Source organism: Myotis davidii, unplaced genomic scaffold, assembly GCF_000327345.1.
Source record: "Myotis davidii unplaced genomic scaffold, ASM32734v1 scaffold1203, whole genome shotgun sequence".
In the NCBI taxonomy this organism is placed as follows: domain Eukaryota; kingdom Metazoa; phylum Chordata; class Mammalia; order Chiroptera; family Vespertilionidae; genus Myotis; species Myotis davidii.
In genome coordinates, this window is record NW_006294353.1 from 1,066,783 (window position 1) to 1,080,357 (window position 13,575).

General features: G+C 51.5%; 1 protein-coding gene and 1 pseudogene across 2 annotated transcripts in view; both read right to left on the reverse strand.

The window, feature by feature from the left end:
• The window catches only part of TPM4 (tropomyosin 4), a 22,967-nt gene extending 22,345 nt beyond the window's left edge, over nt 1–622 (reverse strand). For both annotated transcript variants that reach the window (XM_006768452.2, XM_006768453.2), the window contains exon 1: nt 440–622. In XM_006768452.2, the coding sequence (XP_006768515.1) occupies nt 440–553 (114 nt within the window). In that variant the 5' untranslated portion in view covers nt 554–622. The remainder of the gene's footprint in view (nt 1–439) is intronic.
• A 2,549-nt stretch (nt 623–3,171) lies between these two features.
• Nucleotides 3,172–9,522, reverse strand: LOC102758568 (annotated as a pseudogene).
• Between the last annotated feature and the right edge of the window lie 4,053 nt (nt 9,523–13,575).

The window sequence follows — 13,575 nt, forward strand, 5'->3', positions numbered from 1 at the left end:
AACACACACAAATACACTTACACACAGCGTCCCCCTGTATCTCTTTGTCTCTCTCCCTCTATTTCTTCAGGTTCCTCTCTCCCCCTCTCTCTCCACCCTATCCAGTACACATATACCCACCTCACACGCTCACCCCGACACACCTACACTCACTCTTATGTCTGCACACACACATCCAGCACAAACAGACGCCCCTGCTTACTTGCTTGGCTCCGGCTGGTCCTGTTGGGTGGGTCCTGTCACCTCTCTCTCTCAGCCCAGGGACCCCCCTCCCGGGAAGACAATGATCCCCTCACTCTTCCTTGGCTGAGGCATCACCCCCCTGTCCCCTTCCTAACCTCCAGGCACCAAGGTTTCTGAGCCCCACCCTCTGCCCAGAGCTTCCCCGGCTCAGAGAGGGCACGGGGGCGCCTGGTGCGGCCCAGCGGCCGGGCCCCACCTGCTTGCACTTCTCCTCCGCAGCCTTCTTGTCAGACTCGGCCTGCTCGGCACGGTCGATGGCGTTCTCCTTGTCCAGTTTGAGCATCTGCATTTTCTTCTTGATGGCCTCCATGGCTGGGCGGAGAGGGCGCAGGTGGTGGGTCCGGGCGGGATCGGTGGCTGGGCTCAGTGAGCAGCAGGGTGGAGTGGAGGCCCTTATAGCCGCCCAGGGTGTGCCGCCCTGCCGGGGCGAGTCTTGGAGGAGGCCCAAGCCCAGGCTGGCCGGGCCAGCAGCCACTCGCTCGCTCGGGAGAACTTGGCCAGCTCACCAGGCACCCGCAGCCCGTACCTTATTTGGGCCTAGGATTTTCTCAAAGGAAAAAAAAAAAAAGGCCGAACCCATTTCCATTTTTAACCTGGTGACACTGGTCCCACACGAACCTGGGGCCACGGTGCTGGCCCAGGGCGATCCCCTGTGGCCTGCTAGTTGGCCTCAATTTCCACATCGGTGGTTGGGAGGGCGGAGGAGGACTGGTGGGTGGGTACAGAGTGGGCCGGGGAGGCTCCTGTCCTCCCTCCTCCTCCCCTCCTGGGACTGCCTCCAGGAATTGGGGTCAGGCCCCCATCCCATCGCCTGCTATCACCCCAGGGGGTCCTCCCACCTCTTCCTGGAGGGTCTTCGTCTCATCATCTTCTCCCTCTGTCTCTGATTTGGTGACTGTCTCTGTTTCTCGTCATTTCTCTGTCTCTGTCCCTCTTTTGGTCTGTGTCTCTCTCCATCTCTCTGTCTGTCTCTCTGTAGCTCTCATTTTGTCACTCTGTCTCCCTATCTCCGATTCTCTCTGTAACTCGTTGTCTCTCTCCCTGTATTTCTTCAGGCTCCTCTCTCTGTCCCCCTCTCTCTTTCTGTCTCCTTTGCCTCCCTCTCCCTCTGTCATCTCCCCTGGCCCCATGATCTGGCTCACCAGGGTGAGATTGACCTGGACTGTCCTTCTCTCAGAAACTTGGAGGCACCGGCAGGCCCCGGCCAGACCCCGATGCCCTCCCTGCCCAACTCTGCAGTCCCCCCAGGAACAGGAGGCCTAGCCCCTCAGCCTCTTACTCAAGACTCCTGCGCACCCCCGCCCACCCCTACCTACACCCAGCTCTCCCAGCTCAGCGCTCAGAGCTCCCAGGCAGGGATGCCATTTCCTCCTCCCAGGCCTCTGCACCTGTGGCCCCCGCTGCCCACTGTGCTTCCCTCTCTCCTCCATCAACCGGGGCAGGACTCACTGCCTTTGTTTCATTTTATTTGAATATATTTGTTATTGATTTCAGAGAGGAAGGGAGAGAGAGAGAGAGAAACCTCAATGATGAGAGGAAATCATTGATTGGCTGCCTCCTGCACACCCCCCACTGGGGATTGAGCCTGTAACCCGGGCATGTGCCCTGACCGGGAATCGAACCGTGACCTCCTAGTTCATAGGTCAATGCTCAAGCACCGGCTGGGTGGATTCGCTGCCTTTAGAAAGAACTGTTTGCTCGTTCATTCACTTGACAAACAGAGTGCCCCTCGCAGGCTGAGGCCTCGCGCACATGCTCAGACTGTGGGAGCTGTTGCTCTGCGGTTATTATTCGATCATCACGTTCAGACTGAGCTGCTTTGGGGCAGGCCTGGGCCTTGGTCTTGTCTGTGGGCCCCTGAGTGCCTGGGGCCCAGATGAGCCTCGTTAATGAAAATGAACAACCCCCTCTCTACACTCACACACTCTCTCACACAGTTCTTAAGCCAGGAAACTTCTATTCATCCTTCAAAACCCAGACCGAATGGCTCTTCCTCCAGGAAGCCTTCCTGAACAGAGCCCTGAACCAACACTCCCATGTGGTATGGAGGTTTCTGGGTTTCCTGCCCAAGGCCACAGAGGGAGTGGGGTAACGAGAGAGACTGGGCAGCAGTCAGCACCACTGGGAGTCTGGGGGTGGGGGCAGGCCAAGATCCAGAGTTCTTGGCTCCCCTGTGCCCCATCCTGGCTCCTTCACTGCCCCTTAAGCTATTAGACCTTCCTTTGTCATGGTTAGAACTCCCCCACTCAAAGGCATTGGGGCCATAATAACAGCAAACAGAACATTCTGGAACCTCTTATGCTCCGAGGACATCGGTTTATCCCTCCCCCCGCCCTCTGTTCCCCCCCTTTTCCTGGCAGCGCAGAGTACAGAGTAGACCAGCTGTGGGCAAACTATGGCCTGCAGGCCGGATCCGGCCCGTTTGAAATGAATAAAACTACTGAAAAAAAAGACCGTACCCTTTTATGTAATGATGTTTACTTTGAATTTATATTAGTTTACACAAACACTCCATCCATGCTTTTGTTCCGGCCCTCCGGTCCAGTTTAAGAACCCATTGTGGCCCTCGAGTCAAAAAGTTTGCCCACCGATGGAGTAGACCATGGAATACCGTTCACTGGTGCCCACTGTGTGCCGAACACGGCTCTGAGCACTCGACTGGCATCATCTCACTTCAGCCTCCGATCCCTGAGCAGGGGGCTGTTCTTATTCTCATTTTATAGAGGTCCAGGGTGACACCCCAGGGTCACCCACCTTGCGAGTGGCAGAGCTGGACCCCGACCTAGCTGACCCTAGAACAGAGCTGGAGAGGGGTCCCTAACCCGCCCCCCCCCCACCCCCTGATTCCCTGACTGTCTTAAGCTGAGTCATTGGAAGTCAGCTCCCTCCCCGCCCCCCTGCTGGCCCTGGGGGACCCTGAGACTGGCCTCACCGCAGGTGGGTGGCTAATTCCAGGTCTGACACCACCAGCTTGAAAAGGGATCTCTCCCCCAGGAGGCGCCTGCTCGCTCCATGGCCTTGTAGGGCAGACCCCGGTCCCTGCCCTGGCCTCTTGCTCTGGGAGCTCCCAGAGGTGGAATCTGATGCCTGGGAGGGGAGAGGGGACCTAGGCCTGCCTTAGAGCCCAGTGATCCCATCCCTCCGCCCTGCAGCCTTGGACTGGAGTTATGTCCTCTCCATGTACCTGCCTCATGGACACCCCAGGAGCCCTGGCCAGACCTGAAGGGTCATTTGGGGTCCCTGGTCCCTGGGGGCCCTGGCCCAGCTGTCCAGGCTGTGTGGCCTGGGGCGCCCGGCCGTGGAGGCTGCCATTTATAGCTTGGAAGGAGTAAGCTCCCCTCCTGCCCCGTGACTCTCTCCAACTGGGGGCTTCTGAGGACCCGAGTGGGGGCAGAGCTCCCCGTTACCACCTGGCCCCCAGAGCTAGGAGACTTGGGGTCATTTATTGAGCATCTACTACATGCCAGGCACTGAAGACACAAGGGTGGACATAACTCAGGCCAGCGGGGAGACATGCCCAATGCCTGCAAAGAATTATGACCTTCACAGGGATAGGGCGAAGTGCTGTCTGAGCGTGGGCTCCCCCAGAAGGTGACCCCGAGACAAGAATTCCGGGGCAAGTAATTTATCTGGGAGGTAGCCCAAGGAGACACGGATGAGGGCGTGGGCCGTGAGACAGGGGAGGGAAGGCGCCAGTAACTGCAGTGATGAAACCAGCTGTTACCAGCTGGACCACTGGGCGCAGTGCCGCCGGGACCTCTGGGAGGCAGCAGAGAGCACCCTCGTCCGAGTCGGCAGAGCTGAAGGGCGCGGGAGCGGGCTATTTATCCACCAATCCCCACCCTCGTTCCTTAAAGGCTGCTCCCCGGTTGGGTGGCCCGGGAAGGGGAGGCTGCTGATTCGGTAGCACTTCTGGCCAGCCTTTGCTTGGGCCACGCCAGCTTCGGCAGCTGGCCAAAGACCAGCACTCCGAAACATGCAGTTGCTGGAAGAAGGAATCCCTGGGTAGGAGTGGGGTGCGGTGGGGAGAGTGGGAGAGTGTCCAATAAAAATGTGAATGGAGCCTGGCCGGTGTTGCTCAGCGGTTAGAGCCTCCGCCCGCGCACTGAAGGGCCACAGGTTTGATTCCTGATCAAGGGCATGTACCTGGGTTGCAGGTTTGATCCCAAATCAGGTTGGGGTGTGTGCAGGAGGCAACCAATAGATGTGTCTGTCTCTCTGGCTTCTCTCTTCTTTCTCTCCCCCCCCACCCCCCTTTCACTCTTTAAAAATCAATGGGAAAAGTATCCTTGGGTGAAGATTAATAACAACAACAAAATGTTAATGGAATATCTAACAGGGAGACCTGATGAGGCTTGGGTGGAAGTCAGGGAAGTCTTCCCTGAGGAGGTGGCGATTGAGGCGAGGTCTGGAGGAGGACTGAAAGGTGAGATGGGGGCGGCGGAGATGGGGTCGCATATTCGAAGCCCACAGGTGGGAGGGCTGGGTGTACCTTGGATGAGACGACAGAGGATAGTATGGGGGTGCCCTCCCCCATGTCTCTCCTGGAGTTTGAGGCATGCAGAGACACGGTGGGGCCAGGGTAAATGCACTGAGTACTGGAGGAAAAGAGCAAAGATGGTCTCAGCTTGCACCTACGGAGTCTTGCTCATTGAATAATAATATGATAATCAAAATGGCACTGGCTAAGGATAGGCCAGAGTGTGTGCTGGACAGGTCACTTGGGGCGAGTGTGGGTGGGGAGTGTGGGGGGCTCACTCTCCCTTCACCCAGACCTTGTGCAGTAAGCACTTGGGGTCCCCAGCTGGCACGTGGCAAAGGCAGGGTTTGAACCTGAGTCTGTTTGATTCCTTGGAACCTGCAACCACCCAGCCCCGGCGCTGCAGCCCCGTGTATTGAGTCAGTGTGGGGAGCAGGGAGCTCCCCCTGAGTTCTCTGAGGCAGGTTCCAAGGGAGCTGCGTGGGCTACGCAGCCTGCCCACAAATGTGGGAGAGCAGGCATGACCACACGCTTCGCAGCATCGTCATGATAATTAGCAATAATTACAGTTAACACTGACATGGCCCTCCATCGGCCAGGGCTGTTCCAAGTGCCTTGCATATATAAGCCCATATATTAATTTTCACAATAACCCTATGGTTACTGGGGCTATTGTTCTTTTTTTAAAAAATATATTTTTAATTGATTTCAGAGAGGAAGGGAGAGGGAGAGAGAGAGAGAGAGAGAGGAATATCAATGATGAGAGAGAATCATTGATCGGCTGCCTCCTGTATGCCCTTGACCAGAAACGAACTCGGGACCCTTCAGTCTGCAGGGTGACAACACTCTATCCGCTGAGCAAAATCCGCTAGGTCCTAGCCGCTAGGACAGTGATGGCGAACCTATGACACACGTGTCAGAGGTGACACGCGAACTCATTTTGTTGGTTGATTTTTCTTTGTTAAATGGCATTTCAATATATAAAATAAATACCAAAAATATAAATCTTTGTTTTACTATGGTTGCAAATATCAAAAAATTTCTATATGTGACACAGCACCAGAGTTAAGTTAGGGTTTTTCAAAATGCTGACACGCCGAGCTCAAAAGGTTCGCCATCACTGCCCTAGGACATATTGTTCTCATTTTACAGGAGAGACTGAAGCAGAGAAGTCAGGTAACTTGCTCAAGGTCACACAGTTAAAAGTGGCAGAACCAGGACTTGAACCCAGGCTGTCTGACTCCACAGTCTACACACTGAACCACTACGCTGTACCCTGAACAGCCTCCTATGCTTGACTTCCAGCCCAAATCACCCTCACAGGTGACTGCACGGCCCGTTGAATGCCAGTGCTACCGCTCTTGGGAGACACTTCTTCCTGCGTTTCTGGTATTTTCATAGAACTCGCAAGCAGGGGCGTGGGCAGCTTTTTGTCCTGCTATTTTTCAAGGATGTTTGGATAGCAAACAGCCTCGGAAGGCAGAGGGTTTCTTCCTGTGGGGCAGAGGGCAGGTTTGTTTGCTGTCCATATAATAAAGATGAATGCCTCTGAGATAAAGGAAGAGTGGGTTTGCTTGCAGTCTACGTGAAAAGACTGGGGTTTCTGCCAGGCTGGTGTGGCTCAGTGGTTGAGCATCGACCCATGAACCAGGAAGTCACAGTTCAATTCCTGGTCAGGGCACACGCCCAGGTGGCGGGTTTGATCCCCAGTAGGGGGCGTGCAGGAGGCAGCTGATCAATGATTCTCTCTCATCATTGATGTTTCTATCTTTCCTTCTCCCTTTCTTGTCAAAACCAATCTGTATACATAAAAGGCTAATATGCAAAGTGTCACCTCGGGAGTTTGACCAGGAGAACGGGAGTTCGATCGCTATGACGTGCGCTGACCACCAGGGGGCGGCATGGAACATGACGGGGTGCTGTGGGAGCAAAGGGATGAGGAGGCAGGAAGGAGGGGAACCTGATTGGCCCTGATCGCTGGCCACGGGAGCAAAGGGATGAGGAGGCAGGCAGGAGGGGAACCTGATTGGCCCTGATCGCTGGCCAGGCCTAGGGACCCTACCCATGCACAAATTTCGTGCACCCGGCCTCTAGTAAAAATATATTTAACAAAAGAAAAGATTGGGGATTCTAAGCTTGGATTTCCTCAGCTGTGATGCAAACCCAGTGCCCATCCAATGCCAATCTGGGTTCACCTGCATTGTCCCCATGGGATTGGAGGAGCTGGCAAACCCCAGGTTCATGCTGCCAGCCCTGCTGTGAGAGACTGTGTCTTTTGTCTCTGATCCTGGAGGGTTGCATTTTCTGCCAGCATCCGTGAAACCGTGACAGATTAAATTAACAGCTTGAAAGTAGGGAAACTTCCAGACCCCTTATAGTTCTTGATACCCATTTGCTCTCTCTGTGATGCCACTTGTCACCCACGTGTCTCTCTGGGATTCTGGATTCAGCCTGTTTAGGTTCTGCCTCGGCTGCTGCCTTTCTGACCTGGTGCAGATTTGGACGGCGGAGAGATACACAGCAGCCCGAGGAACACTTCATGGTCGGAAGGAAGCGCTCTGGAATCCAGACACCAGGATTCAAGCCCCACTTTGGGGTAAGGTTCAGGTTAAGCTCTTCTAACAAAAAGCACCTAAAATTCAAAGGCTCAAAAGTCATACTGAGCTCATTATCTGTTCAGCAATACGCTTCCTTTGTAAAGCTTAATGGGCTTCCGGCCTAGGTGCTTCTGGTTGGTTTCATTGCTCGGAACCACATCCAATGCTCTTTTCTGGCCAGAGTTCTTGTGTCTATTTCATTTGCAGCATTTGCTTCCTTAAACTACCTACCTCTTTGCTACTCGCAGTGAATGGGCATCTGAAACAATAGCCTCAGGCAAGAGGCAATGTTTCTATTTATACTCTTTTGGGGAATAGGAAGCTGTGGGCTCCTTCGGTCTTGTGATGTTTCTGACTCTGAAACGTGGCCAATTCTTGTCTAAGATCATCGCATTCTTGCCATTCTTTGCTACGAATGGCAAGGAGCAGCCAACCCACAGTGACATTCTAGCTCTTTCCAATCGCTTTTAGAAACACGGGCTCCACAGACATCTGGTCTACCTCTCAGGTCCTCACAGGTGATGGTGTTACCAAATGTTGTTCTTTGGCATAACAGCGGCCGCCAGCCTTCCAGCCTGCAACATACGTGTCCTGACCACCAGGCCACCAGGCCACCAACGGACTCTTCATTTTTGCGATGGCTCCACTTTCTGTGCTAGGATTCATAGCTTACTTGCTGTAAGAAGCCCTAGTTTTCTAGGGCATCTGCAACGAACTACCACAAACCGCTTGGCTTAAATAATGAGCATTATTCTCTCACAGTTCTGGGGACCAGAAGTCTGACATCAAGGTGTGGGCTCATTGGTTCTTTCTGAGACTGCTGGTTCCCACTGAGGCAAGGATTTTGTTTCCTGCTATACCCTCAACCCTTAAAAGAGTGCCTACACTGTAATCGATGCTCACTAAGTAGCTGTTGGGAGGATGAAGTAGTAAAGAAATGAACCAAGATGATATGAAGGAAATATCTAAGGTTGGGCCCAGACAGGGAAATCCAGGACAGACGGACACTCCGTGTGGGCACTCAGGTGGGCAGCCCAATGCCGTGGTCACTAAATAAAAACTGGCTTCCTGCTGCCGAGGCCTCCAAGGTGCCCTTCGTGCTGCTGGTGAGGGGTTCAGCAGGGGCGTGACCACAGCGTACATCACTGCAGCGCCGTGTCCTTGTGGGCCGTGTGGGAGAACATGGGGCTGAAATAAACCCCAATGAGCACCCCATAGAGCAGCAACACCACAGAGAGATGAGAACCACCCGTGGAGAAAGCCCTCTGCTCGCCTCTCGTGGACGGGACCCTCAGGACGGCAGCAAAGATGAATGTGTAGGAGACCTATATGCCCACCAAGGGGACAGTGATGATGATGGGCAGGGCACCCACGGTGTACACCATTACATTATGGGGAAAGGTGTCAGAGCAGACCGGCTTCAGAAAAGGGCTAGGTTGCAGAAGAAGTGGGGGTGGGGGAAGGGGGACCCAATTGTGGGTGCAGAATGAGAGGTGAGTTAGTAATATCATGTGGGTCAGGACATTTCCAAAGGCTGCGGTCCAGGATGCCACCCCCCAGGAGCCACAGAGCTGTGGTGGTACAGATGTGGCATAGTGCAGCAGGTGGCAGATGGCCGCATAGGGGCTGTAGGCCACGGCAGTCAGCTGAAGCTGTCAATGCCAGCAAACCAGATGAAGGACATTTGGGTCAGGCAGCCAGAGGAAGGGATCCCTTTGTGTCCTAACACGTGGTTGGCCAGCATATTGGGGATGACGGTGGAAGTGAAGCATGTTCACAACGGCCAGGTAGGCCAGGAAGAAGTACCTGGGCGTGGGGAGCGGCGTCAGTGGCGATGGCCAGGACGATGAGTAGGTTCCCCAGCCTCGTAACAAGGTACAGGCTCAGGGACAGTATAAGCAGCAGCTGCTGTGGCTTGGGGTCTTCTGAGAAAGAACTCAGAGACCCAGGTGAGGTTTGCCCTTCCACCTGGATCTCTGGAGCAATCAGAGAGGAAATGAGGAGCTGTCCGTGGTCCTGGCCAAGGCCAGCCCCTCCATTGCACCCTGGACTTCACCCTGTCATTAGTTCAGACACTCATCAATTCTCCCCCATTTCCCCTTGCAACAGGACCCCACACCCTTCTGCTGCATTATTTCCATCAGTGAGCTCACCACTCTGCTCACAGCCCGCCTGCAGGATGTCACCGGCAGCTTGGTGCATGGCTCCCAGGTGCACGGACCATGTCTCACCTCCACGACCTGTCTCTCTATGCCCACAGAAACGGGCCAAGCTCGCACATGGGGTAACAAGGAAGTGCTGAGAGCTGATACCCCCAGGAGTGACCTTTGGACAGCGAGGGACCGGGTGTACTGGGTGAAGTCCTGGCTTCATCACTCCTGAGTGAGGCAGTTCTGGGGTGTGTGCTACAATCTCTCAGAGACCCCTAGAAGGATCACCCCTCGACTGACCAGGAACCTGCTCATTCACACCTTCCTTTCCCAAATGCTCACTGGGTCTCAGGAGAACCCAAACTAAGACACAGGATTCCAGAATTTCTTCCATCGGTGAAAGAATCCCTTCTTCATACCAAATACCCCTCTAGCCACTCCCCCTTGCTTTGCTCCATTGGACCCCAACACCCCTCAAAACATTGCCTGCCCTTGCTCCCTCTCCCTCTCTCTCTCAAATCAATGAAAAATATCCTCGGGTGAGGATTAAAACAGCAGCAACAACCACATTGTCTGTCCTTGCCTGTCAAGAGCAACCATGACCTCCTATGGTTCATCCAAGGCTATGATACAGACAGTATGCACCGGTACAATTGTTCCATTGCTAAAGTCCCAGGGTTTCTGGCACTGTCTAGAAAATACCTTCCAAAGAGCAGTAGAACTCATGTAAACAACATTACGAGGTAATTGTTGATGAACGTTGCCATGAATTTTGATGCACTGGTGACATCTGAGAAACATTTGCAAAACTTTGCCAATTTGACTGCTGTCCCTGCGAGCAGCATGGTTGTCTGTGTATGAACTGCTCTGGCTTACAGGAGACGTACCCGTTCATCCTCACCCTCACATTTCCAGGTTGGTTCTCGTTTCAAACAGCTAAGAATTACTTCGGTTGTTAATCTTGGTGCATTGCCATTTTTGTGTAAGTAGCAAATGTGCAATGTCCTCGTAATTATAAAATGAAAAGCACAGGATAAACCAGCCATGGGCAAACTACGGCCCGCGGGCCGGATCCAGCCTGTTTGAAATGAATAAAACTATTGAAAAAAAAGACCGTACCCTTTTATGTAATGATGTTTACTTTGAATTTATATTAGTTCACACAAACACTCCATCCATGCTTTTGTTCCGGCCCTCCGGTCCAGTTTAAGAACCCACTGTGGCCCTCGAGTCAAAAAGTTTGCCCACCCCTGGGATAAACCATTGAAAGAAAGCATCCAGAATGGAAAGGCAACGAAGCTTGAGCATGTGTTTTGATGATCCCACTAAGTATCAGGAACAACATCCTGCTATACCTGTGGGAGGAGAGAGAAGAAATGATGTTTATAGTGAGTTGCAGCCCTGGAACCTCCAAAACTTGCAGAAGCCAGAGCGGCCTGGAGCGGTTTTGCTACTGTGTAAGCCTCTCTGTAAAACATAACAATTAATTTATATTTGGGGCATAAAAAACAAATTTAAAAAAACAAAAATATGGGTAATTTATGGTAACAGGATATAAACATTGGGTGCAGCCCTAACCGGTTTGGCTAAAGAATAGAGCATCGGCCTGCAGACTGAAGGGTCCCAGGTTCAATTCCGGTCAAGGGCATGTACCTTGGTTGTGGGCACATTCCCAGTAGGGGGTGTGCAAGAGGCAGCTGATCGATGTTTCTCTCTCATTGATGTTTCTAACTCTCTATCCCTCTCCCTTCCTCTCTATGAAAAATCAATAAAATATATTTTAAAAAAATATTGGATGCAAATGCTGTTCAAAAGCTGTTCATTAAGGTGGGAAAGGCTGATGCTTAAATATTTCATCTGAATGGCAACCATGTTTTGTTTACTTTAGCTCCAATACGGAACATTTGTAATAGTCAATAAGGAAAAGGGAAAAGGACATTGTTATTCAGTATCACACCAAAAAGCATTTGAATAATAAAAAAGTTCCAGAAAAAAATTTGTTTTATGTCAAAGAATATTTGTAAAGCAGATGGAAAGCATTTAGACAGTAATATAAGACTTTTAAAACACTATAATGTTTGGCTAAAAGTAATTGAGACTTTTCAGATGTGAAATCATAGAACTTCAAAAAACGTAATATTGATATGGGCGTGACATTGCCATTCAGACTCACAGATCGGCTCGATGCAAAACTGAAAAGACTACGCCGTTCTGCGGAAAACTACCTGAGTCAGCAAAATTTCTAACGTGATCCATGAAGCTTCCAACACCGTCACTAAAATTGTTTCTGTAATTTATTTTAAAAGTGAAATTCAAGACTTTGAAGGTAGTTTAAGGTTTGCTGTTAATCATATGAGGCTGTGATCTGTTTCAGAACAACATCTGAAATAAAATCTGAAAAAAGTAAAAAAACAAAAAATGAATTACAGTCGTTGAATCTAAACCATGATCAAATGATGCTTGTGATGTCCTGGTGGTGGTTTAGAAATGTCATTTCAATGAAAAATATTTGCATAAAGACTTCCTTGGACATTGTACCGATATAACTTAATTCTAAGTTTCAGGCAAAATTTGCAAAGCATTCTGATGTTTTAGTTTGGTATTATTTAAGTCTCTTTGTTAGGGTATCTTCACCTGATTAAAAAAGGTATAAATCAAATGAAGCATTTTAAACATCTTCCTCAAAACGTTATATGCACCCCTATGCATTCAATGAACAGGATATCGAAGGGATAGCTTTACCCCCTTGTTTCTTGCAGCATTACCCACAATAGCCAAGACATAGACACAACCGAGGCGACCATCAGGGGATGAATGGATCACAAAAATGTGGCTTAGCCAGGACGTGTGGTAAATGTTTCCCTCCACGTCCCGCGTGGTTCAGGGTTCAGGATCTGGAAGAGGAGCCGCACACAAATGAAAGAGAAAAGACAAGAGATGATTTGGGAATATTGGGGGGCCAGGCGGGTAAGTCCAACTCAAGGGGAAGGACTTCCACTGGTGCTCAGGCCTCACCAACCTTTTATTGGTTTGGGATACACCCATAGCCCTTAGGCAGGCAATTTCCAGTAACAGGCAGACCAGCCCATCAGCAAGGATTTACATAATAATAAATGGGGAAGTTGCTTCAGCTACCATGAGCATTGACCTATATGAACCAAGAGGTCATGATTTGATTCCTGGTCAGGGCACATGCCTGGGGTTTCGATCTCCGTCCCCAGTAGGGGGCGTGCAGGAAGCAGCCAATCAATGATTCTCTCTTATCATTGATGTTTCTATCTGTCTCTCCCTCTCCCTTCCTCTCTGGAAAAAAAACCACATATTTTTAAGAAGAAAAAATACGATATATATATACACACACCATGGAATATCATCAGCCATGAAAAAGAAGAAAATCCTACCATTTGTAACATGGATGGACCTTGAGGGCCTTACGTTAAGAGAGATAAGTCAGAGAAGACAAGCACTACATGGAATCATGTATACGTGGAATATTTTTTTTAAAGTAAAAAAAAAAAAAAATCAGAATCTCTCGAAGTCTAGTCCCTGCTCATCTCCTCAGTCTCCACACTCACATGACCGTCCCCCAGCCACACAGGGCTCTTGGTCCAAGAGCGGGCCTGCCTCCGGGCCTTTGCACCTGACGGCTCATCTGCCTCTAGTGCTCTTCCCTCGGGACTTCTCTTCACCTTTCAAGACCCACCTCAACATTTTCCCTCTCCTGTAGCTCAGGCCACAGCGGCCACTCAATTCTCTGTCCTCAGATGACTGTGCTCTGTGGGCACGGAGCGGAGCCTTCCCCCTGGTCCAGCTGCCTGCTGCCCTGTTGCTCTCCTCCCCTGCCCGGGAAGTCTGCACACCCTGTCTCACGCCCTCGTTGGTTCGTTGACCACTTACAGAGCTTCCTCAGTGATGTATTGCCCCAGCTGAGGACAGGCAATCCACCACAGTGACAGAGACAGGGCCCCTCTCCGGATCCAGACACTCCACCTCATGCTGGGGTCCAGGGGTCCCCAAAGGTGTGGACGGAGTTGGCGAAGAAGGCATGACACAGAGACAGCGTTCAGTTGATCAGCAGCCTTGCCAGGATCTCTAGCCACAATCT